Raw genomic sequence first — 27,379 nt, forward strand, 5'->3', positions numbered from 1 at the left:
AAAAATAAGCCAAATGACTGGGAATACAAATCATATCTCAATAATAACCCTGAACGTTAATGGCCTAAACTCATCAATCAAAAGACACAGACAGCAGAATGGATTAAAAAGAAAGACCCAACAATATGCTTCCTGCAAGAGACTCATCTCATAGAAAAACACATCCACAGACTAAAGGTGAAAGGATGGGAAAAACATACCATGCACATGGACTCAGTAAAAAATCGGGGATTTCCATCAGATAAAGTGGACTTCAAGCCAAAGTTAGTCAGAAGGGATAAAGAAGGACATTTCATACAGCTTAAGGGAACCATAAATCAGGAAGACATCATGATAGTAAATATTTATGCCCCAAACAGTGGTGCATCCCTGTACATCAAACAAATCCTTCTCAATTTCAGGAATCACATAGACCACAACACAGTAATTCTGGGTGACTTTAATGCACCGCTGTCACCACTAGATAGATCTTCCAAACTAAAACCGAACAAAGAAACCATAGAACTCAATAACCTAGACTTAATAGACATATATAGAATATTCCATCCATCAACGAGCGGATTCACTTTCTTCTCAGCAGCACATGGAACCTTCTCGAAAATAGACCATATGTTATGCCAGAAAGCAGCCCTTAGGAAATGTAAAAGAATTGAGAATACTGCCTTGTGTTCTATCAGATCATAATGGACTGAGATTAGAAATCATTGCAAAATAAAAAACAGAAATTACTCCAACACCTGGAGACTAAATAATATGCTATTGAATGAAACATGGATAACAAAAAACATCAGGGAGGAGATAAAAAAATTCTTAGAGGTCAATGAGAACAAGATACAACATATCAAAATCTCTGGGACACTATGAAAGCGGTACTAAGAGGAAAATTCATTGCATGGAGTGCATTCCAGAAAAGAATGAAAAGTCAACAACTAAATGACCTAACATTACAGCTCAAACCCTAGAAAAAGAAGAACATAATAACAGCAAAAGTAGTAGAAGATAGGAAATCATTAAAATCAGAACTGAAATCAATGAAATTGAAACAAAAGAAACAATTCAAAAAATTGACAAAACAAAAAGTTGTTTCTTTGAGAAAGTAAACAAAATAGACAAACCCTTCGCCACACTAACAAAGAGAAGGAGAGAGAAAACTCAAATTACTAAAATTTGTGATGAAAAAGGAAATATCACGACAGACACCACTGAGATACAGAACATAATGAGAAGCTACTTTGAAAATCTGTATTCCAACAAAATAGAAACTACCGAAGACATTGACAAATTTCTAGAGACATATGCTCCTCCCAAACTGAACCAGGAGGACATACACAATTTAAACAGATCCATATCAAGCAATGAAATAGAAGAAGCCATTAAAAACCTACCATCCAAGAAAAGCCCAGGACCAGACGGATTCTCAGCCGAGTTCTACAAGACCTTCAAAGAAGAACTCATTCCAATACTTCTCCAAGTATTCCAGGAAATAGAAAAGGAGGGTACCCTACCAAACTCATTCTATGAAGCTAATATCACCCTCATACCCAAACCAGGCAAAGATGCATCAAGGAAAGAAAATTTTAGACCAATGTTCTTGATGAATATAGATGCAAAGATCCTTAACAAAATATTGGCAAACCAAATCCAAAAACATATTAAGAAAATCGTGCACCACTATCAAGTGGGGTTCATCCCTGGAATGCAAGGATGGTTTAACATCTGTAAATCAATAAACATAATCCATCATGTCAATAGACTTAAGGATAAGAATAATATCATTATTTCAGTTGACACAGAAAAAGTGTTCGACAAAATACAACATCCCTTCATGCTCAAAACACTAGAAAAAATAGGGATAGTAGGAATATACCTCAACATTGTAAAGGCTGTTTATGCTAAGCTCATGGCCAACATCATTCTTAATGGAGAAAAACTGAAACCATTCCCTTTAAAAATGGGAACAAGACAGGGATGTCCTCTTTCACCACTTCTATTCAACATTGTCCTTGAAACTCTAGCCAGAGCAATTAGGCAGACGAAAGAAATTAAAGGGATACGAATAGGAAAAGAGGAACTTAAGCCGTCACTATTTGCTGATGACATGATTCTATATTTAGAGGATCCAAAAAACTCCTCCAGAAAACTTCTAGACCTCATCAATGAATTCAGCAAAATAGCAGGCTATAAAATCAACACGCATAAATCTAAAGCATTTTTATACGCAAGCGACGAAACAGCTGAAAGGGAAATGAGGAAAACAACTCCATTTGCAATAGCCCCCCAAAAAATAAAATACTTGGGAATCAATCTAACCAAAGAGGTAAAAGAGCTCTACAATGAAAACTACAAAACATTGAAGAAAGAAATTGAGGAAGACCTTAGAAGATGGAAAGATCTCCCATGTTCTTGGATAGGCAGAATTAATATTGTCAAAATGGCCATACTAGTAGAAGTGCTATACAGATTCAATGCAATTCCAATTAAAATCCCAGTGACGTACCTTACAGAAATAGAGCAAGCAATCGTGAAATTCATCTGGAAGCATAAGAAACCCAGAATAGCTAAAGCAATCCTTAGCAGGAAGAATGAAACAGGAGGTATCGCAATACCAGAACTTCAACTCTACTACAAAGCAATAGTAACAAAAACGGCATGGTATTGGCACCAAAATAGACAGGTAGATAAATGGTACAGAATAGAGGACACAGACACAAACCCAAATAAATACAATTTTCTCCTACTAGACAAAGGTGCCAAAAATATGCAGTGGAGAAAAGATAGCCTCTTCAACAAATGGTGCTTGGGAAACTGGAAATCCATATGCAACAGAATGAAACTAAACCCCTGTCTCTCACCCTGCACGAAATTCAACTCACAATTGATTAAGGACCTTGAAATCAGACCAGAGACCCTACATCTTATAGAAGAGAAAGTAGGTCCAAATCTTCACCTTGTTGGCTTAGGATCAGACTTCCTTAACAGGACTCCCATAGCACAAGAAATAAAAGCAAGAATCAATAACTGGAATAGATTCAAACTAAATAGCTTTCTCTCAGCAAAGGAAACTATCAGCAATGCGAAGAGAGAGCCTACAGAGTGGGAGAATATCTTTGCCACTCATACTTCAGATAGAGCACTAATTTCCAGAATATATAAAGAACTCAAAAAACTACATGAAGAATACAAATAACCCAATCAACAAATGGGCTAAGGATATGAACAGATGCTTCACAGAAGATCTACAAGCAATCAACAAACATATGAAAAAATGTTCACCATCTTTTGTAATAAGAGAAATGCAACTCAAAACTATACTAAGATTCCATCTCACCCCAATTAGAATGGTGATTATCAAGAATACAAGCAACAATAGGTGTTGGAGAGGATGTGGGGAAAAAGGTACACTCATACATTGCTGGTGGGGCCGCAAATTAGTGCAGCCACTCTGGAAAGCAGTGTGGAGATTCCTTAGAAAACTTGGAATGGACCCACCATTTGACCCAGCTATCCCACTCCTCGGCCTATAACCAAAGGACTTAAAATCAGCAGACTGCAGAGATACATCCACATCAATGTTCATAGCTGCTCAATTCACAATAGCCAGACTGTGGAACCAACCTAGATGTCCTTCAATTGATGAATGGATAAAGAAACTGTGGTATATATATACAATGGAATATTACTCAGCCATAAAGAATAATAAAATTATGGCATTTGCAGGCAAATGGATGAAATTGGAGAATATCATGCTAAGTGAGATAAGCCAATCCCAAAAATCCAAAAGGCAAATGATCTCACTGATAAGCGGATGATGACACATAATGGGGGTTGGGAGGGGGGCAAGAATGGAGGAAGGAGGAATGTATAGAGGGAAAAGAGGGCTGGGAGAGGTGGGGGGAAGGAAAAAATAACAGAATGAATCAAACATCATTACCCTATGTAAATGTATGATTACGCAAATGGTATGCTGTTACTTCATGTACAAACAGAAACATGTATCCCATTTGTTTACAATATAAAAAAATTAAAAACAAAACAAAAAAAAACCCACAAGGATTTCTACTCTTACCACTCCTATTTAGTATAGTGCTTGGAATTCTAGCCACAGCAATTAAGCAAGAGAAGGAAATAAAAGGGACAAAAATAGTAAAGAAAGAAGTCAAATATCAGTGTTTGCACATGATATGATACTGTATTTAGAAGATCCAAAAAACACTAGAAAATTACTAGAACTAATAAATTCTGAATTGTAGCCGGTTACAAAATCAACATAAAAAATCATTAACTTTCTTATATATTACAATGAATCTGCTGAGAAAGAAATTCCATTCATAGTAGCCTCAAAACCGAAACAACAACAAAAAATTTCTCATAAGTTTAACCAAGGCAGTGAAAGTTCTCTAAAATGAAAACTATTAACCATTGAAGAAAGGAAGAAGACCTCAGAAAATGGAAAGCCCTCCCATGTTCATGGATAAGCAAAATTAATTGTTAAAATGATCCTACTATCAAAAGCAATATACATTTTCAGTGCCAATTCCCATCAAAATACCCATGACATTCTATACAGAACGAGGAAAAGTGGTGCTAAAATCCATTTGGAAAAATAAAAGACCCAGAATAACCAAAGCAACTCTAAACCAAAGAAGCAATGCTGGAGGCATCACAATACCTAACTTTAAATTGTACTACAGAGGTATAGTAACAAAAACTGTGTGCTACTGGCATAAAAACAGACACATAGACCAATGGTACAGAATAGAGGACACAGCCAAACCCACACATCTGCAGTCATCCTTGTCAAAGGTACCAAAAACATACATTAAAGACAGCTTTTTAAACAAATTATGCTGGGAAAACTGGTTATCCGTATGTAGAAAATGAAACTCAACCATTATCTCTCCGCCCACATCAAAATGATTCAAAGACCTAGGAATTAGATCAGAAACTGTGCAATTCCTAGAAGAAAATTTAGGGTTAATGCTCTAGCATATAGTAACAGGTAACAACTTTTTAAGTAGGATCCCTAAATAATGCCAAAGGTTAATCAATGGGATGGCATCAAATTAAAAATCTTCCATATAGCAAAGGAAACAATTAGGAATGGGAGAAAATCTTTGCTAGGTGCTCTTCTGACAGAGGATTAATATCTAGAATATATAAAGAACTAAAAATACTCAACACCAAAAGAACAAATAACCAATTTAATAAATGGGCAAATGTACTAAATAGACACTTTTCAAAAGAAGAACCACAAATGACCAACAAATATATGCAAAAATGTTCAGTGTCACTAACAGGGAAATATGAATCAAAACTGTACTGGGATTTTTATCTCACACCAGTTGGAGTGGCAGTCATCAAGAATACAAACAAAAATGCTGGAGAGGGTGTGGAGAAAAAGAAATACTTTTACATTGTTATTGGGACTGTAAATTAATACAACCACTATGGAAATCAGTATGGAGTTTCCTAAATAGGCTAGGCATGGAACCAGTATGTAACCCAATTCAACCACTCCTTGATATTTATCCTAAAGAATTAAAGTTCGCATACCATAGCAATAGGTGCATACCCATGTTCATAGCAAAGAAATTTAACAGTGGCCAAACTATGGAAACAGCTTAGGTGTCCATCAGTAGATGAATGGATAAAGAAAATGCCATATATATATATATATTTTTTAGTTCTAGATGGACACAATCCCTTTATTTTTATGTGGTGCTCAGGATCAAATCCAGTGCCTCACTAGGCAAATGCTCTACCACTGAGCCACAATCACAGCCCCTCAAGTCATGTTTTTAAGTTGAATTCACCAATGATGTGGATACTAACTCTGTGCAATATTTATAATTTCCAAGTAGAACCTTTAGTTATTATTCCTATTGTTTTGAAGCACTACCAGATGTAGTCTTTTTTTTTTTTTTTTTTTTTTTTGGTGCTGGGGGTTGATCCCACAGTCATGTGCATGTGAGGCAAGTATTCTACCAGCTGAGCTATATCCCTAGCCCAGATATACCATTTAATTGGAGTATAATGGTAGTTGGAAAAAATATTTGGGGCTAAATATTAAAATTCAGATTTATTTTTAAGTGAATGTCCATGAAAAATAGAAAAAAATATTTGGCATAATTGTATGTACTACTTTACATGGCTCCTAAATACAGTGTAATGAGTAGGCAAGGACATTTCCCTTTTTGTCATACCATCTCCATGTTCAAGACAGTTGCTTTATCTTGGCTATTTAAAGTTTCTCTTTGTTTTGAGTATCTGTGAGTTTTTTAAAAGTTAGTGTCAGTGGCAGGCATAGTGGTGCAAACCTGCAGTTCCAGCAGCTCAGAAGACAGGAAGATAGCAAGTTTGAGGCCAGCCTCAGCAACTTAGTGAGGACCTGAGCAACTTAGTGAGACCCTGTTTTAAAAAACAACAACAACAAAAAACTGTGGGTGTGTAGTTCAGAGGCAAAGCATCCTTGAGTTCAATACCCAGTACAAAAAAAAATAAAGTATCTGCAAATTAATTGAAGTTATACTTCTCTACTGGAAAACATTTAAAATACTGAGTATAGTAGTACTACTGCTTGTTGTTTAGTTTAAAACATAGGACTTGGTGTTTTTGAGTAAAAATTCTTATATTATTTGTGGAGAAACCAACAGTTCCACAATTGACTGAAAGAAGACATTTGGGATATATTTTGTGGCAGGATTGGAAATTATAAAAAGCTAACATTTTTCTCCTAATTGAACTATCCTGTTTTAGTCTCAAAGTATTCTTGTTAGGTGCTGTACCAGATTATAAAGTACTTTTTTAAAAAAGTATTTTTTTAGTTGTCAGTGGACCTTTATTTTACTTATTTATATGTGGTGCTGAGGATTGAACCCAGTGCCTCACTTGCTAGGGAAGTGCTCTACCACTGAGCTGCAACCCCAGCCCTAAAATACTTATTTTTAAAATGAAATCTATATAATAACTTTTAACAAACTTCCTATTGTGCAATCAAAATTACAGTTTTTTTGGTTTGAAAACCAAACTTAGATCCTCCACATATAGTGCCTATTTATATTTGGGGGTGGTGTTTTCTTCCACGTTTTTTACTAGTGCATTGTAGTTATACATAATGATGGGATTTGTCATTATGTATGTGCACATGTGCACAGTATGACAGTAGAATTTGACAAGTATCACTCTCCAGCACTTATCCATTTTCTTACTGTGGTTGGTAATTTCATGCAAATAACTAAGGGTGGGTTTTATATTTTGTAGAAATTTTAGGTCCTATTTTAATGCTCTTCATATTGCAGTATGTGTATGGTGTGTTAACTTCCTCAAGAATCTCCCTTTTAAAACTTTGAAGTTAATACTTTTGTGCAACTGTGTTTTTGAATAAAGCCATGACTGTTAAAAACAAAAAAGCAGTGTTCCTGATCATTCTTTTACTGGCTGACTATGCCCTGTTTTTTTCTGTGACTGCTATAATTTAAAGTCTTTGAAACTGAATTCTTCAAATAAATTGAAAAATTATTATAATGGGGAGAAAAATAAAAAGAAAGGAAAGTAGATTCTTTAGCAAGCTTTGACCTTTATTCTATGAGATCCTTTTTCCTGAAGGGTGGTCTGCCTGAGTCATTCTTCTGTTAATCCATCCAGAAAAGAATACTGTGTCAAGAACATATTACTAACTAGTAAATTCTTGATTTTCCATGTGGTGTTTATTCCTAGTGAGATTTTCCTTACAAATTTCTGATGCCCTCCTCAATTATCGTTTGATGCCCCCTTAAAGATTGTAGTTTAAATACTCAAGCACAAATACATACCCTTTTCATAAATTTGTCTCACAAACGATATTTCTGTGTAAAAGGTTGATCTTTCTGAGTTGCGTATCCTCTGTCCTTATCGTTAAAGTTGACTGGTTGAAGGACTTTTCTTGGAATAATGTGCTTCAGAATTATAGAGTTGTGGGAGTCTTAATAAGAATGGTCAGATGTGAGCTCTTTTCAGTACCAGTCTGATTATTGTCCTTTAATCAGTAGTTTTTGTCATGAGAATGTCACAGGAGGAAGATGGTCTGTTGGTTCTTCTGTCCCAATCAAGCCAGATTATTGTAGGCACACGCAAGCGGCTACACATATCAAACGTTTACTGAAAACAAAACTACATTCAGCATAGACCTGGGATAGTCTGTCTCCAGAGTGAGGATGGCCCTTGTGTTCCCCAAGGGTCCTGTCTATATATCCCTTTAGTTTCTGGTTTTGTCAGGCCTGCAAACCTATTTGAGAACACCCATGGTGGTATGTTGATACCACCTTTAATGCTCTATTTGATGGGGGTATTTGCTGATTGGTTTATATTTTAAGGCCTGTTTTGCTGGTGAGGGGGGCGGCTAGTCTTCTACCCTTGATGTTTATAGGACCCCTGTGATTAGGGTTGAGACATCCTATTCTCTTGAGGCAGCTGACAGCACATCTATGTTCTTGAGAAAGCTGATTTTATCCCCCTCTGTGACTGTATCCCAATATCTTCTCCCCCACCTTTGGTCCTTCTTATCCCTGTCTGTCCTACTATCATTTTTGACTTACTGATGGAGTGACTTAAATAGGCCTATCCTGCAGGAAAACTTTCCTTTTTTTTCCCCACAGTTTCAAGATGAGATGGGATTCTCCAACATGGAAGATGATGGCCCAGAGGAGGAAGAACGAGTGGCTGAGTCTCGTCCTAACTTCAATACCCCTCAAGCCCTACGGTAGGCTGGCCAAAGACTTTGAAGTTTAAGAGTGGAGGAAAAGTGTATTTCTGAAAAGATTTTTAGGAAATTATAGTTAATAGTTTCCCATCTTCTTACTGTTTTTTTTTGTTGTTGTTGTTTTTGTTGTTGCAGATGGACAAAATGCCTTTATTTTATTTGTTTCTTTTATATGTTACTAAGGAACCCAGTGCCTCACACATGCTAAGCAAGTGCTCTGCCTCTAAGCTACAGCCCCAGCTCCCCATATGTTACTTTTAAGCATGCAGAGCCCTGTGGACAATTAGGTGTCAAGTAAAAAGTCTCCTTGTTATGGGGCAGTACAGCCACAGTACAAGCTGTATCTGTTTGGGAAGGGAGAAAAAACAGTAGCTGGCATTCAGAGTAACCTTTCCGGGTGAGTGGTACTGGAGAGGTGTATAGGACTCTATGTGGCCAGCCACAGAAACTATCCTAAATTGTAATATACAGTATGTCCCTTTTGATCTCTTTATTTGCTACTAATATCTGGTAGATGTTACTAAGAATTATTAGTCACCTAGGCATTAATTGAGCAAACCATGAAACACCTGCAATAATGTCCTAGGGGCCTAAAACACATGTACTGACCTTTTCACATGAAGTTGGCATTTCTTTTTTCTTTTTGGTACTGGGGATTGTACTCAGAGGTACTTTACCACCGAGGTATATCCCCATTTCTTTTTTTTTTTTTTTTTTTTTTTTAACTTTGAAGCGGGGTCTCATTAAGTTGCTTGAGGGTCTTGCTAAGTTGCTGAGGCTGGCCTTGCACTTGACAGTCCTCCTCCCTCATCCTCCTGAGTCTCTGGGATTATAGGCATGTGCTGTTGTACCCAGTGAAGTTGGCATTTCTTAAACCCAGAAAATAGAGGACTTAATTTTGTAGTAGATTTGGATCTGTACTTTAATCTATTGTTATCCTTTGTGAGTAGCAGCATACAATTATTAGGTGGACAGCTAGAGGCCAGATAGTGTGTATCATGGAGAGTACACAGAAAAAGCTAATAGACCCACAACCTCTCATTTGTCCTGTGTTTTAACTTACCAGTATTAGCAGAGATCCTGGGAATCCTCTGAAAGCTACACCTTCATAAACCATTCAATTTAGTGGAGGAGATAAGATATAGGAATCAGTATGTAAGAATCCTGTGCTTTAACAGTATTTTTCCTATTTTATTCTAGAAGGACTTTGACTTTTTAAGAAGGGAAGGCAGGGAAACCTAATGGATACATGGGAAAAGTTAGACCTAAGATGGGAATACTAGGTAAATTAGTGAACAAATGCTGAAAATTCGAAGATTCTGTTTCACTGTTAGGACAAGTCACAGAGTATTATGGATGTGTCTGTAAGATGCAATAATAACTAGTTACCACTAGCCTCATTGCTGTTTTGTTATTCCTTGCTTGTTTAATTTCCTCTCCATTTGTATACTACTTAGAGGAGTAATTATAGAAGAATATGATGGGGCACAATTTATAATCATTTGATTTGTTTAGAAAGTTTTATATATGTGGTTTTGGGGATCAAACCCAGAGCTTCAACCATGATGGGCAAGCTCTCTCTCACCAAGCTACATTCCCAGCCCCAGAATCATCTTATTTGAATCTGTATAACAGTTTTGGGAGTTTGATGTCTAAAATGGGATTTGGGGATTAGCAGTAAGTAGACATTTTTCAGGTTCTTTTAGCATACCATTAGGAGGAATTGAATGTGTTGATGACCTACGGAAATGTTTCAATTTAATTATCTCCCTGTTGGGGATAGTTTTGAGGAACCACTGGCCAACTTGTTAAATGAACAACATCGGACAGTGAAGGAGCTACTTGAACAACTGAAGATGAAGAAATCGTCAGCCAAACAGCAACAGGAGGTGGAGAGGCTTAAGCCTCAGAGTGAGAAAGTTCATCAGACTCTGGTTCTGGACTCAGTACAGAGGAAGAGACTCCAACAGCAGATGCAGCAGGTAACACTCTTCGTGATAATGTGATTATTAAATTATTTCATGATCTGACACTGAAGCCCAAAATGAGCAACTTACAAAGTCAGAGCTCTTACTTCCCTTTGAAACTGTGGAGCATCTCATCTTCACATCACTTAGGACACTGGAGAGATATCATGTTCATGCCCTTATGGCTTAGGCAAGAATGAACATAAGGATCCTAATAGTATTCAGAATCGGAGATTACAAAGAATCTTTATTTAACCCATTCTGAAATTTAATAGCTTTCAATACTAGACGTTGTTTTTTCTTCTTCTTTCTAATCTCAGTCCCTCTGGTTTGAGGTTAAACTTTCTCTGGTTCTGTCATTTTACTCAAGGGAATATGTCTGAGAAATTGATGCCAAGATCCTGCATTGTTCTTCATATTCTCTCCAGAAAGCAAAATATATATGATAAATTTGCAACATCTTGGTAAGGTGTCCCTGTGTTCCTGAAATGGTAACATCATAACATGTCAATGTTTTATTTTCTTTCCCTCCCCAGCATGTTCAGCTTTTGACCCAAATCCACCTTCTCGCTATCTCCAATCCCAACCTCAGTTTGGAGGCCAGTACCACCAGGATATTTCTTGTAAGGTTCCAGATATTTCTAACTCTAAAGACTTGAGTGTAAAATTCGCTTGGCAAGTCATTTCTCATGTTATTCACTGATTATAATCTACATTTGTTCTTCTTTTCTGCATGTCATGGGTTGCTATGCCTACTATGTCTTGCAGCTTCCTGTTTGCTTACAGAACATAAGCCATTGAATCCCAGGAAATGATAAGACATGTATTCAATTTTCTTAATACTATCCTTGTGACATTTTGATTGGGTCTTCCTTATCTTTGGATCCATTCTGACTTCTTACTTATTTAGGTACTGATATTTTTATAGATGTGGAAGTCATTTGTCCATTTGTTAGACTCAATATTAGTGCTTTATATATAGAATTAATTTTGCTTGTGACATTTTGAGGTATTTTGGAGAAATTTTCTGAAATTTTGGATGGATAACAAGGTACTCTGTATTCCTTGGATAAACCTCTTTGGGATTTGAGTAGTATGTTTGCTAATGCTCCCAGGCCCCTTGGTGGTCCAGCAGGGTATATTCAACTCTGTGTTCAGAGGATCATGAGGAGAATTTTTTTTTTTTTTTTTAGGTGATACTCAGAAACCAAAAGATAAAAAAAAAAAATAATGATCTTCAATCTTAAGAACCTTAATTCTTCCTTGGTAACTAGCCCATAAATTGACAAGTCTGCTGAACATCTAATCTGAGAATAAAACAAGAACAAATTAATGTATTACACAATCCCTTAGTATCTGAGAACTCAGCAAAAGAGAAGTCTTGTCAGGCACCATGGTACATGCCTATAATCCCAGCGACTTGGGAGGCTGAGGCTGGAGGATTCTGAGTTCAAAGCCAGTATCAGCAATTTAGCAAGGCCCTAAGCAATTTAGTCATACCCTGTCTCTAAATTTAAAAGAAGTGGGGTTGGGGATGTGACTTAGTGGTTAAGTGCCCTTGGTTTCAATCCCAGGTACCAAAAGGGGGGAAAAAAAAAAGAGTGAGAAAGAGAGGTCTCCATGGAATAATATTAATTGTGAAAGAGTTTATAATTTCTACCTGTTTTTATTCTGAAGTAGGAGGGACAGTTTATTCAGAGTCCAAGGGCTGCTGGTATTAATTGTCAGGAATTTCTTAGATCTTCTTTATGTTCTGTTTTCCCAGAAAGAACTGGGAACCTTTGCTCAAAGCTCCATTGCCCTTCACCATCAGTTCAACCCCAAGTTTCAGACCTTGTTTCAACCCTGTAACTTGATGGGAGCTATGCAGCTCATTGAAGACTTCAATACACACGTCAGCATTGACTGGAGCCCTCGTAAAACTGTCAAGAAGACTGGTAGGGGACAAATATGTCAAGTTCAAGTTTTTATTTGCAACAAGAGATAGGAGTCTTAAATAATTTCCTAGGGATAATTTCCTAGGAGGGAGGACACAAAATACTTATACTTTCTTTTCTCTTTTATCCTTTCTTTGTACTGTATCTATATATTATAGAGTTATGTAATATTTGTGCTTTGATAAGGCATAGAGTCAGAGGACAGAATAGGAGTAGAGATGTGGTACTCTTTGCTAATATTTGCACTTGAACCATATGTAGGAGTTAGTTATCCGGTCTAGAAAACTGGGGTCTGGTAAAGATGTCAGGATGTGAAGTTTGTCCATGTTAAGATTGGTATTCTCTTCTTCATAAGACTGTGTCATTTCACTTCACATAATGATTACACAGAAAGTCATATCCCAATTTTGAATGAAATGGCGATTGAGCAGTTAGAACCTAAGTTAGAGATGTTGTACGTTTGCCATGTTCAGTGTTTTAAAGAAATTTGCAGGTTTAGTTTATATCTTGCATTTGTTTAATTTTTTTTTTTTTTTTTTTTTGCGGAGCTGGGGATTGAACCCAGGGCCTTGTGCTTACAAGGCAAGCACTCTACCAACTGAGCTATCTCCCCAGCCCCTGTTTAATATTTTTTAAGAAAATATTTTCTTTGTTCCATAAAGCCAAATATTTATTTCTTAATTTGTTTCTGCTTTAGCAAATTATTTGTGTGTTGTTATGGATTTGGGGTTGTGTATGGATTTGATTTTAAATACCTGCCTTGCTGGCTATGGTATCACACACCTGTAATCCCAGTGACTTGGATGGCTAAAGCAGGAGAATTCTAACTTCAAGGCCATTATCAGCAATTTTAATGAGACCCCATCTCAAAAAAAATAAAATAAAATAAAATATATCCATGAGTCTTTTTTTATCCATGAGTTTTATAGTTACTAAATATAGATAAATTTAAATATGTGATATCATAGACGCTGATGCCAACCTGCTTTGATAGTTATATTTGGTAATGAAAACTTGATGCAATATCAAAATACAGTAATAACATTTACACCTAGTGTTCTGGGTTTTTACTGGTCATATAATAGTAACAGTTTTGGAAGGAATAGTATTGAAACAGGATAATCAGCCTCTGCTTTTGTAGCTGGCAGTGAGATTAGGGTAGAGGTAGCTGTTTACTTCAGGGGGTGCCCTCACCATTAGTGACTGGTTTCAGCCAACAAGACCAGATTTTTGGGTGTTGGCCAATGGACCTCTATTCCAGCTTTCTAGCATCACAGCAAATCCCAGCCACCTGCCAGTGACTTCTTTCCAGATTCTTGGGTCTCCTGAATTCAAAGAGTGAAGCCCATGGACAGTGGAGGATGGGAGTGAAAGAGTAGGATTTATTCAAGTGAGAAGAAAAGAAACAGAGGTCTTGCCAGGCAAGAGGGGGCCTGGTAGCAGGTTTCCATCCAGGTGTGCTAGTCTTGGGGTTAATATAGCTAGCAAGTAGAGTCATTGATTACTATATAATGCTAAATTGGTATTGGAAAAGTACTAATGGTGTTGATCTATATCTATGATAAACAGTTATTAGAAGAGTGTTAAGGCTATTGATTTGTCCTGTGGCCTCCTGATTAGTTGTGCCCTCCTAGTCCTTGAGTGTCTAGACTTCACTCAGGTCTGGCCTGTTGTAATTTTCCCACTGCTCCAGAACAAAGCATTCAGCTAGAATGTTTGGAATATTTATACAGGCTAATTTTATGGAGTGGCTTCTACATTAGGAAAGGCTTTATGGGGCTCATTGCCCTAACTGCCTGTTTTATGGTCTGTTTTATCTATTCAGTGCAAACATAGTAGTTCTTGTCTCTGGAAAGGCAGAGGTACCTGAAATTGAGAGACTGAGATAGGAAGACAGAAACGAATGAGACGGAATTGTCTCATTCCTTTTATGGTTTTTTTGTTCCCAACTTCAGGAGGAATCTGGGAGAACTTAATGAAAGTTAAGTAAGAATCAAATAAAAATAAAATTTGGAATACCAGATTTTTGAGGGAGATTAAAGAAGTTGGAATCTTATCCTGGAAGAAAGAAAGCATTGTTGAAGGTCTCTTATCTTTCAAGGATTTAAAGGGGGAAGGAGGTAAAAATTTTTTTGAGTATCCACTATGTGCCAGGTATTACTAGGTGCTTTGTGTTTATGTAACTTAGTGTGTTAAGTGTCCCACATAGGAAAGAAAGAATCAACTTTTTATTGACTTTGAATGAAACTTCCCTTAGGTGTATGTTAGGTTGAGAAAAACTGGAAACATTTTTGGTGAGGGCAGGAGGGTGGAAGTGGGGACCAAATCAAATAAGGGTAGCTCTACTTAAATGCAGACATACATTCATAAGCTTTTGTGAAGTCCTCTTTAGTCCTAGAATTCCATTTACCACAGATGTTTTTTCTTATAGCCTGTGAATTGCCATGTCTGCCCAAGCAAGTGGCCTGGGTCCTGGCCACAAGCAAGGTTTTCATGTATCCAGAGCTACTTCCAGTATGTTCCTTGAAGGCAAAGAATCCTCAGGATAAGATCATCTTCACTAAGGCTGAGGACAAGTAAGTGTTTACTGTGGAGTTTCAAAAGAGCAGACTATTCCCCAAGAAGAAGGCAGTTCTTCTTCAGGCACTTAAGGGAAATAAGACATGTATAATAAGATAGAGACACAAAGATAAAAAGAAATAAGACATGTATAATAAGACAGGGACACAAAGATAAAAAGAAAAGCAGTGTAGTATACCGAGTTCTATAGTATGCACTTGTTCCAGCAGTGCCAAATACTATTGATTTGAAATGTTTTAAATCATTGTTTTATCTTTTACTTACTGTAAAACCATCCTTGAAATACTATACAAGAAAAAGTTTCAATGAAAATGTTTTTATTATCATACCATCCCCCAAAATGGTTTTACTCTTTGCATTTATTGTACAATTGCTATCCATTTAAGTAATTTTGTGCTTTCCTTAAAAAAAAAAAATAACTTGATATTATTTTCATGTGCTGTGCATTGTCTTTTTTATGTGTGGTTTTTGTTTTTATATGTATATTTTTTTTAGTTGTAGGTGGACACAATACCTTTATTTAATTTATTTATTTATATGTGGTGCTGAGGATTGAACTCAGTGACTCCCATGGTAGGCAAACACTCTATCACTGAACTACAACTCCAACCCTGTATGATTTTCTTTTAAAGCAATATTTAATGACTCTATTATAATCTTTTCATTAATCATATTTTCCCTTCTTCTTCTTCTTCTTTTTTTTTCTTTCTTTTTTTTTTTTTTTTTGGTATGTGAGGCTTACTCAAGAATCTTTGTTCCTACAACTTTTAAAAATCTTTTCTTTCTCTTTCCCTGTAGTGCTGGGGATTGAACCCAGAGTTGCTGTACACTGAGCTATACAATGCTTCATACTTGAGACAGGGTCTTGCCAAGTTGCCCAGACTGACCACAGACTTAGAATCCTGCTGCCTTACCTTCTCAAGTCACTGGGATTACAGGCATATGACACCATACCTGGCCTTAAATTATTTTATGTTGATCCCTGTGGGTAAATTTTCAACAGTGGAAATATTTAGTAAAGTTTATGAATATTTTTGTGGCTCTTAATGTGTATTTCCAAACTGTCAACACCCCAAGTATGTACATGTGTAACCATAATTGCATATATGATGTTAGGGATCATGTTGTTGATTTAATTGTCTAACATGGTATCCATTATTCACTTTTGTTTGTTTTCTTAGAATAATTCTCTTTCCTTTGTATTCCCTTTGAACTTTCTTTGTGTGGTTAGTATAAATCTCATCTAGGTCAATGTTAGAGTGCCTGCCTAGCATGTGTGAGGCCATGGGTTCAGTCTTAGCACTGAATTTTATTTTAAAAAGTGTAAAACTCATCATGATCTTATATTTATTAATGGGTTTTGTTTGTTTGTTTGTTGTTTGTTTGCTTTTTGGTGCTGGGGATTGAACCCAGGGCCTTGTGCTTACAAGGCAAGCACTCTACCAACTGAGCTATCTCCCCAGCCCCTGTTTTTTGTTTTTTTTTTTTAATGTTGCCCAGGCTGGACTCAAACTGCTAGACTCAAGTGATCTTCCTGTCTCAACCTCCTAAGTAGCTTACCCACACCTCTGTGCCTGGCTTATTAATGCTTTATGCCTTATCTCTTCTGTTCACACTTAATTGTGAAAACTTCTGTTTGATTGTTTTGCAGATGCCCTCCACCCCTTCCCACTCCCTCACTCTCCCTATCCCCACTCTTTTTTTGCAGTACTAGAAATTGAACCCAGTGGTACTAGAAATTGAACCCAGTGGTACTAGAAATTGAACCCAGCGCCTAACACATTACCATTGAGTTTCATCCCCAGCCCTTTTGTTTGGGTCTTACTCTTAGTTCTTCTTATTTATTTATTAATTTTTTTCAGGGTAGGGAGGGATATTAGGGATTGAAACCAAGGAATCTTTACTGCTGAGCTACTTCCCCAGCGCTTTTTATTTTTTATTTTGAGATGGAGTCTCACTAAGTTGCTGACACTGGCCTTGAATTTGTGATCCTCCTGAGTTCCTTGGATTAAAAACGTGCGCCACCATTCGTGTCTTACTCTTAGTAAGCTCTTAGCTCTCTAAATAGCTGTACTTTTCTATGGAGTATTCACCAACATGTACAAGAACTAGATGTAAAGAAGAGGATTGTGGGCTGAGGAGGTAGTTCAGCTGGTAGAGTGCTTGCCTCGCAAGCACAAGGCCCTGAGTTTGATCCCCAGTACCGCAAAAAAAAAAAAAAAAAAGAAGAAGAGGGTTGTAAATTGGGCACAATGGCACATGCCTGTAATTCCAGTGACTTGAGAGGTTAAAGCAGGAGGATCACAAGTTCAGGGCCACCCTCAGCAATTTAGCAAGACGCTGTCTCAAAATGAAAATTTACAAAGGGCTAGGAATATAGTTCAGTGGGGCACTTGTAGTGCACTTGTGTTCAATCCCTAGTACTGGGGCGGGGGCGGGGGGGGAGTGTAAAAAGTGTGGAATTGTCTGGGGAGGGTTTTTAGAAGAAAGGACTACAAGGTGTGATTTAGCATCATTGTTCCTTTCTCAGTTTGTTAGCTTTAGGATTGAAGCATTTTGAAGGGACTGAGTCTCCTAAGCCTCTAATCAGCAAGTACCTAATAACCTGCAAGACGGCCCACCAGCTGACAGTGAGAATCAAGAATCTCAACTTGAACAAAGCTCCCGACAACATCATTAAAGTGAGTGCTTCCAGAAAGCTCCATCCACCATGTCACCTGTGTCTGTCTTTTTCTCTTCTTAGTATCAGTGAAAAAGAGGGACTTCTTATGTGTAGGACTAATTCTTCCCACATATACACTAGATTAATTCCCTTTTTTTCCTTTTTGGGGACATTGAATCATTATCTTTCTGTGGAGTATCTTCAATATTCTTGTGGATATTTCCCTTAAATATGAAAATAATCAAGTCTTAAAAGATTTCACAAATCCTCGACTCCTTCTAGCCAGTCTCTATTTCTTTTACTCTAACCTTGTGAAGGTAGACAATATTCTACGTATATCCTTCCCCTTACCTCTTAATTTTTATTTAGATATTTATATCAAAGTTCTGTAAGTATATCCAAGTCCAGATATTTAAAATGGTTTGAGTCAGTTCTATGAGACTTTTTATGGGAAAAAAAATTTTTTTTTTCTACTAACCAATATTTTTTTGGGAGAATGGTGTCTTATCTCCACATCCAATCTATGTAGCAAGCTTGTAATTGCCCCTTTTTGTTTCGTTTTGTGATGCTGGGGATTGAACCCAGGACCTTGTGCATGCAAGGCAAGCACTCTACCAACTGAGCTATATCCCCAGCCTGGTAATTGCCCCTTTTTAAAAAATTTTTTTAGTTGTAGATGGACACAATACCTTATTTATTTATTTATTTATTTATTTGTGTGTGGTGCTAAGGATCAAACCCAGGGCCTCACACGCGCTAGGCAAGTATTCTACTACCTCCTCCTCCCTGTCCCCTTCCCCCTCTTCTCTGACACATTTTTATTTCCAACCAAATTACATTTAAATTTCCAGATCAGAGAAATAGTCTCCTTTAAGCCAATCCGGGACAGTTATATAGTTCTGAAGGTCAAAAGCTCTTCTCTCTATGCTGTGTATTATTATATTGCTTCAAATACATAAACAGTGTTTGGGACAGTTGACATTTTTTTTTGGTGGGGGTGGGTACTGGGGAATTGAACTCAAGGACGCTCTACCACTGAGCCACATCTCTGCCCTCTTTTGTATTTTATTTAGAGACAGGGTCTCTGCAAGCACAAGGCCCTGTGTTCAATCCCCAGCACCGCAAAAAAAAAAAAAAAAAAAAAAAATAGAGACAGGGTCTCACTGAGTTGCTTAGCACCTCCCTTTTGCTGAGGCTGGCTTTGAACTTGCAGTCCTCCTGCCACTGCACCCAGCTTGACATTTATGTAATAGTAGTCAAAATTTTATCTCAATTTCTGTGATTTCTTTCACTTTATTTTTTTTTATACATGACAGTAGAATGTATTTTGACATTATATATACATGGAGTATAACTTCCTATTCTTGTGGTTATACATGATGTATAGTTACACTGGTCATGTATTTATATATGAATATAGGAAAGGTATGTCCAATTCATTCTATTGTCTTTCCCATTCCCTTCCCCACCATCCTTCCCCCAGTTCCCCACTGTCCAATCTGGTGAACCTCCACACACTGCCTCCACCCACTTATTGTGAGTCAGCATCCATATATCAAAGAGAATATTCTTCCTTTGGTTTTTTGGGATTGGCTTATTTCACTTAGCATGATATTCTCCAGTTCCGTCCATTTACCAGCAAATGCCAGAATTTCATTCTTCTTTATGACTACTATTCCATTATATATATGTACCACATTTTCTTTATCCATTCATCTATTGAGGAGTACCTAGGTTGGTTCCATAGCTTAGCTATTGTGAATTGAGCTTCTATGAACATTGATGTGGCTACAGCACCATAGTATGCTGATTTTAAATCCTTTGGGTATTTGACAAGGAATGTGATAACTGGGTCAAATGGCAGTTCCATTCCAACTTTTTAAGGAATCTCCATACTGCTTTCCAAAGTGGTTGCACCAATTTGCAGTTCCACTAGCAATGTATGAGTGTACCTTTTTCCCCATATCCTTGCCAACACTTATTATTGCTTGTATTCTTGATAATTGCCATTCTGACCGGAGTGAGATGAAATTTCAGTGTAGTTTCAATTTGCATTTCTCTAATTCTAGTGCTGTTGAACATTTTTCCATGTATTTGTTGACCATTCATATTTCTTCTTCTGTGAAGTGTCTTTTCAGTTCCTTTGCCAATTTATCAATTTTTTTTCCCGAATTATTTATATATCCTGGAGATTAATGCTCTATCTGAGTTGCAGGTATTGCCTTTTTGATGCTTTGGATTTAGGCTTTGTTTATTAACCTTCAACCACAGATACCGAGCATTTGGCTGTCTGCTTACTCCTCTGGCAGCATGTAGGATTTTTGTTTTGTCTCTGGTGTTTTAAAATAATATTTATTTGTTTTTTTATTTGTGTGTGTGTGTGTGTGTGTGTGTGTGTGTGAGAGAGAGAGAGAGAGAGAGAGAGAGCGAGCATGCTGGGGATTGAACCTAGGCATTCTGCCATTGAAGTTTATAACCAGTCCCTGAAAATTCTTGATAATGTGCCTTAGTGTGGGTCTAGTTTCATCCATGGTGCTAGGTGCTAGAAACCTTTTCACTTAGGATATTTGTATGTTCCAGATTTGGAAATTCATATGTTTCAGATTTGGGAAAATTTTCTTGACTTATGTATTCTTGATTTCCTCTTTATCTTTTTTTTTTTTTTCTTCTATAATGCTTCATAGTCAGGTAATGGAGGTCTTTTGACTAGTCTTCTGATACTGTCTTCCTTTTTCCCATTAGTTTGTCTTTACACTCTCTGGGATATTGCTTCAGCTGCTGCTTCTAACCCTTCTGCTGAGTTGAATCCTTTATTTTGTTCTATCATATTTTTCATATTCTACAACTTTTTTTTATCGTTGAATTTTTTTCACTGAATATTTTTAAATAGCAAATGGCAAAAGACATGTGGGAAAGTAGAGGAGAAAGAAAGCTCAAGTTTTTCATCAGTATAATACTACTACTGCCCTCTACTTTTCCTGACAGCCTCCATCCAGATCATCATTTCTAGCTATGCTTCTGCCGGACAGGCGATGTGGCTGTCATCTAGCTACACCAAGCAGTAGAGGGACTTTGAGGGTCTACCTGCCTCTTCAGTAGCTTTTCAGTCTGTTCTCATTTTACCTGTCTGTAATTCCAGCTTTACTTTCATTTCTAGAGGCAGCTGGTATCTAATCCTCTTGCCAGTTTTTACTAAAAAATGTAGTTGGTCCTTACCTCCCTCCACTTGAGATTCACTTTTCTTTATTTTTCTATGTCAGTTACCACTTATACATCTGCTTTTCAGCTTCCAAAATATTGTTGCTTTTGTCTTTTCTCTCATTTCTGACATTCTCTCTTTGTGAAAGAAAAAACAATATTGTTTTTTAAGGCCTCTTCTTTAAGTAGTTTCTTTCTGTTGTTTCCATGGGGTTTTAAGAGAGATCAAAGCCAAATGGATATGTATAAGCTGCCTGTTTTAATGTTGAGTATCTCCTTTAACCCATGAAAGCATGGGTCTTACCACCACAGAAATCCCTAACTATTTCCCAATTGACCTATCCAATGGATACTTCTTACCCTATTTAACTTTTCACTTGATGCTGTGGTCCAGTTCTTTCTTCTTCAAACGCTCCGTTTTCTTCTGTGATACCAGACTCTTCAGGCTGCTCCTCATGACTTTTTCCTCTGCTCTGCCCTTAAATGTCAGCTCTTCACAGTAAATTCACAGTGTGCAATTTCACCCACGTCTTGATTTTCATCACCTGTCTTCTGGTAATCCTCACATTGATATTTTCTCTCTTAAGCTTCAGCTTAGTGTAATGAGCTATTTAAAGGAACTCTCAACTTGGTTGCCTCCTCACTCCTCCAACTAAATCTCTCTCTCTCTCCTCCATTTGTTGCCACTGACACTACCACCAATAGCAAATCCCCCTCCCCTAGCTCTGTCCTTGTGTGCGATATTACTGTTTTGCTATTCTCAGTCCATAAACCTGGACTTTATCCTTGATGCCTTCTGCTTTATCACTGACACAGGTTGACTGTCACAGTTCTCAGTGTTCCCTGTTTCCTGCTCTCCGCACACTGCCTTCATTTAGGCCTTTGCTACATCTAGATTAATGTAGTAGTTTTCTTACTGGTGTTTCTAATTCTTACTCACTGATTCTACCCTTAATATTGCTGCCATAGCCACCTCTACTTTCAGGGTAATGATCTACTTTCCTGCTTGGCCTGGCACAGAGGCCTACTGTCCTACCACCCTCCCTGTGACTTCGTCTCCTGAAGTCTCCCCACATTGCTTTACTTCTATCTAAACCAATCTCTTTTGTTTTTTTAAACACATTCATGGTTTTGCCCATTTAGTAGACTCTTTTTTTTTTTCCTCATGCTTCATACAGTAAATTCTGTTCCATTAAGATTCATTTATAGTTACACCTGCTCCAGAAAAATCTTTTTCATTCAAGTTTGAATTGTGTCATTTTTTTATGCACTATTTGTATGCATTATTTAGATTTTTTTTTTTTTTTTTGGGTACCTGGGATTGAACCCAGGGGCACTTAACCACTGAGCCACATCCCCAGCCCTTTCTAAATATTTTATTTAGAGGCAGGGTCTTGCTGAGTTTGTAAGTGCCTCGCTAAGCTGCTGAGGCTGGCTTTGAACTCATGATTCTCCTGCCTCAGCTGCCCAAGCTGCTGGAATTACAGGCGTTGTGCCACCGCCTATAACATGTTATAGTTGGTCTACTTGACTGTCTTTCCACTAGCCTGAAAGTGAGCTCCTTGAGAGTAGGAATTGCTTCTCTTATTTATGTGCTCAGGTTGTGGCACCGGGCTTGGCACATAGAAGGCACTGACTGTATGTTGAATGAATGGATGCTTATTGTCAGTGGTTTGAATTAAATTCTCCTTTTTATTTACTCTTGAAACAGAACTACCACAGTCTCTTTTCTTTCCCTTCCCATCTAATGCCCTTCACACCATAATTTACCTAAAAGGAAGTTTTTGTATATACAACCAAATGAGAGCTAAGATACTGTCATTGCAGCTGCTGGGCAGGAGCAAATCTCCATGTAAGATACTCTGACCACGTGCTTCCTTTTCTCCCTTTTTTTTTCCTTTTTTTCTTTTTTTTTAAGTTTTTGATTTTAGTTGTAGATGGACATAATATCTTTATATAGTTATATGGCACTGAGGATCAAACTCAGTGCCTCACACACACGAGGCAAATGCTCTACCACTGAGCTCATCCCTAGCCCTTTTTTTCTCTTTGACTGTAACTTTTTCCCCCGTTCCTGGTAACCAGAATGGAGATCGTCAGGTAGGAGATATCAAATAATTATATAATCTTTATTAATTAGAGGTTAGTTTAATTTGAAATGCAGAAACATTCAGTATATGCTACTCACGTGTTCGTGTTTATGGATGTGTATATGTTTGTGTGTACCCATTACCTACCCCATGCCCCAGCCTGACAGAGGGTGATGTTTCTAGAAGGAATATAACTCGTGCTTTATTGCTTTATATTCAGTTTTATAAGAAGACCAAACAGCTGCCAGTACTAGTAAAGTGTTGTGAGGAGATCCAGCCACATCAATGGAAGCCACCTGTAGAGAGGGAGGAACACCGGCTCCCATTCTGGTTAAAGGTACAGTCTTCCTCACAGTCTGTACTTTAAGCTTCTAATGCTTTAGTTATAGACTAGGACTTAAGAAATCTTCCTCATTCACCCTTCCTTCCTTTTCTCCCTTCCCCCAGCTGATTGTGTAGCCTTTTTCAAGTAATAGGTAAAATAAATTTTCTAAAGAAACTCAGAAGAGTTATGTAGAATGTATGATTAGAATGAGGTCATCATAGAAATTTGATATGCAGAAAAACCCTTCTTCTTCAAGCTATCTTAAAATTGTTTGAAAGGTTTCTAAAATCAAGAAAGCCCTATTTTTCCCCCAAATTCTGACGTGTGCTACATCAGAATATTCTTGTTCCCAATAGGCCAGTCTTCCATCCATCCAGGATGAACTGCGGCACATGGCTGATGGTTCTAGAGAGGTAGGAAATGTGACTGGAACCACTGAGATCAAAGCAGAACAAGGCCTTGAAAAAGCCAGATCGGAGTTGGGAAGTGAAACTCGGTACCCACTGCTGTTGCCCAAGGGTGTAGTACTGAAACTGAAGCCAGTTGCTGACCGTCTCTCCAGGAAGGCTTGGAGACAGAAGCGGTCATCAGTCCTGAAGCCCCTCCTGATCCGACCCAGCCCCTCTCTCCAGCCTAGTTTCAACCCTGGGAAAACACCAGCCAGGTCAACTCAATGCGAAGCTCCTCCAAGCAAAATGGTGGTCCGCATTCCTCACCTTATCCAGCCAGCCACTGTCTTACAGCCAGTTTCAGGTGTCCCTGCACTGGGCGTCAGTGGGGATGATAATTTTGAGTCTCCTGTAGCACTGCCTGCTGTTCCCCCTAAAGCTAGGACCAGCTTCCCTCTGTCTGAGCCCCAGACCCTGCTCTCCTCTGCCCCTGTGCCCAAGGTAATGTTGCCTGCACTTGCCCCTTCTAAGTTTCGAAAGCCATGTGTGAGACGAAAACCCTCAAGAAGAAAGGGAACCAAGGCCTCTCCCTGTCTGAAAACTGCCCACCTCATCCACCCTGCACCGGTTATCTTTACTGTTCCCGCCACCACTGTGAAGGTTGTGAGCCTTGGCAGTGGCTGTAATGTAATCCAGCCTGTCAATGCAGCTGTGGCCCCAAGTCCCCAGACCATTCCTATCACCACCCTCCTGGTTAACCCTACTTCCTTTTCTTGTCCATTGAACCAGCCCCTTGTGGCCTCCTCCATCTCACCCTTAATTGTTTCTGGAAATTCTGTGAATCTTCCTGTACCGTCCACCTCTGAAGATAAGGCCCAAATGAATGCGGACATTACTTGTCCTTTGACTGAAAGGAAAAATGCCTTTCAAACCCTGGAACCCAAATTAGAACCCCAGGAACTAGCTCCTTTGTGCACTGCTGTCTTCCCCAAGGAGGAGCCCAGCCCAGGGTCAGTGCTGGCAGATGGAGAAAGCCAGGAGGGACCCTTGGAGAACAGTGCCTATCACTGGACTCTTGTGAAAACAGAGGAGGGGAGACAGGCTCTGGAGCCACTGCCTCAAGGCTTCCAGGAATCTCTAAACTCTCCCTGTGGGGATTTAAAGACAATCATCAAGATGGAACCTGAAGACCCTGGAGAGGAGATTTCCATTGCGTCCACTGAGCAGGATGTTTATAATGAAATCAAAGAAGAACAGTCTTTAGAATTGGACACTGGCTCCCTAAGGGAAGAGTTGAATGATGCTAGAGAGTTGAAGAAACAGGCAGTCCAGCAGCAGGAGGAAGAGAGGAGCCAGCCAGCTAAACCCCCTACCAATTGGCAAGAGCCTACTGTCCAGGGAAACACTGGGGAAGATATGAACAAAGGATCTCCAAAGAATGTGCTCTCCTCCATGGACCCTGACATGGTACTAAGCAGTCCCCTAGGGAAGCCCGAAGACTCATCCAGTGTTGATGGCCAATCAGTGGGGACCCCAGCTGGGCCAGAAACTGGGGCAGAGAAGGATGGGCCAGAGGAAGAGGAAGAAGAGGACTTTGATGACCTTACCCAAGATGAGGAAGATGAGATGTCATCAGCTTCTGAGGAATCTGTGCTTTCTGTCCCTGAACTTCAAGTAAGAGCCAGGGAATGGTTTCAAGTAATTTGGGGACTCAGCAGTATGTTTAATTTATTGACATGCCACCTGCTTGCTTATTCCACTATAGATAGTTCTAAATCCTGTTTGCATTTGGTTTTCGAATGTGTTGTAGGATATACTTTTGGGATTGAGGTGAAGTGAGAGGTAAAGGGTAGAATTTTGCTCATTACATTTGAGGTAAACTTGTTAAAACATTAAATTGAATTACCTGAGCACACTTTAAATGCCTTAGAACACAGTTCATGAGGACTGGGGGTATAGCTAGTTGTAGAGTGCTTGCCTAGCATACATGAGCCCTGGGTTCAGTCCCCAATAATACAGACGAGAAGGAAAAAAAAATAAAAAACTAATAAGTGTGGATAGTAGCAAAGGAAAGCTTATCTTTAGGGAATAGGGAACCCTTTCAAAAGGCATATTCTTCTTCTCTCTTTTATCAGGCCCAGTTCCATAACCCAGGTAGTAGTATGCCCCATTGTCTAACCTCAGATCCTCCTGATAGAGCTCTGTGCTTCAGCATTTGTGAGCTACCAGGAGCCCTTATAAATACTCTTTGGGGGGATGGCAGGAAACAATGGAGAAGCTGACTTGGCTGGCATCTGAAAGGCGCATGAGTCAGGAGGGTGATTCTGAGGAAGAGAACTCCCAGGAGGAGAATTCCGAGCAGGAAGAGGAGGAGGAAGAAGAAGCTGAAGGAATGGAAAACCTGCAGAAAGAGGATGAGATGACTGATGAAGCAGTTGGAGATGCTGCTGAGAAACCTCCTTCCACCTTGGCCTCCCCCAGGACTGCTCCAGAAGTGGAGACCAGCAGAAACCCACCAGGTGAGTGTGGCAAGCTTGCACCTAGAGTCAGGTCTCACTGGGCCTCATTGTCCAGAGGACAGTATGCAGAGTGTGTAGCTTACAAATCAGCTGGATGATTCTAGAGGAAATCCTCTGAATCTTTCCTGTAACCTCCCTTCCTCCAAACAGATATTTAAGGTGGTACCTCTTTAATAGGTTGTTCCAAGTTTTCATACTATTGCTTTCCTCATCTGTCATGTATGAGGCAAAGAGCTATGTTTATATCAGAAAACACTGTCCTTTGGGAGCCCAACATAAAGCCACATTTACTTTTAGATTTCCTTTCTCAAGATGTAGCTTGCCAGGTGTGGTGGTGCATGACTAATCCCAGCTGCTCAGGAGGCTGAGGCAGGGGGTTCAAAGTTTGAGGACATCCTGGGCAACTTAATGAGACTCGATCTCAAAATAAAAAGGTCTGGGATGTAGCTCTGTGGTAGGACACCCTTCATTCCCCACTACCACAAAAACAAACAAACATACAAAAAAAAACCTGAAAAAATGATGCAGTGGCTAATTGTCTCCTTATTGTGCCAGTTAATCTACTTCTGCTGGAGACTCTGCATAGAGCTGACTTGACAGAAACCAACTTGCCTCTCCTACTACTTCCCCAGCCACTCTTCTCCTGAGTTGCTCCTTGTCATTGACTAGGATTGGATAGAGGGGCACATGTGGTGGATGGGAAGAGCAGAGGTTGCAGGAACCAAGAAACAATTGTTTTCATATGTACTCCAAGGAGAGAGCATCAAAGCTACTGGAAAGGGCCGAAGCAATCATCGAGCTCGCAACAAGCGGGGAAGTCGGGCTCGGGCCAGCAAGGACACCTCCAAGCTGCTGTTACTCTACGATGAGGACATTCTCGAACGGGATCCACTGAGGGAGCAGAAGGACTTGGCCTTTGCCCAGGCTTATCTGACCAGGGTAGGCAAATGCTGCTTCCATTACTACTAGTCCTTA

General features: G+C 38.8%; 1 protein-coding gene across 10 annotated transcripts in view; it reads left to right on the plus strand.

Annotated features, from left to right (window-relative positions):
* Gon4l (gon-4 like) overlaps nt 1-27,379 on the plus strand; it is a 94,424-nt gene that overhangs the window by 58,980 nt on the left and 8,065 nt on the right. For all 10 annotated transcript variants that reach the window (XR_007109943.1, XM_047562554.1, XM_047562548.1 and 7 more), the window contains 10 exons: nt 8,634-8,737; nt 10,521-10,719; nt 11,241-11,327; nt 12,470-12,641; nt 15,073-15,217; nt 17,752-17,902; nt 23,392-23,508; nt 23,853-25,559; nt 26,149-26,404; nt 27,159-27,343. Coding sequence is in view for 9 of the 10 variants with exons in the window: in XM_047562554.1 (XP_047418510.1) it covers nt 8,634-8,737; nt 10,521-10,719; nt 11,241-11,327; nt 12,470-12,641; nt 15,073-15,217; nt 17,752-17,902; nt 23,392-23,508; nt 23,853-25,559; nt 26,149-26,404; nt 27,159-27,343 (3,123 nt within the window). In the remaining variant the exon portion in view is untranslated. The remainder of the gene's footprint in view (nt 1-8,633; nt 8,738-10,520; nt 10,720-11,240; nt 11,328-12,469; nt 12,642-15,072; nt 15,218-17,751; nt 17,903-23,391; nt 23,509-23,852; nt 25,560-26,148; nt 26,405-27,158; nt 27,344-27,379) is intronic.

Source organism: Sciurus carolinensis, chromosome 1 (assembly GCF_902686445.1).
Source record: "Sciurus carolinensis chromosome 1, mSciCar1.2, whole genome shotgun sequence".
Classification (NCBI taxonomy): domain Eukaryota; kingdom Metazoa; phylum Chordata; class Mammalia; order Rodentia; family Sciuridae; genus Sciurus; species Sciurus carolinensis.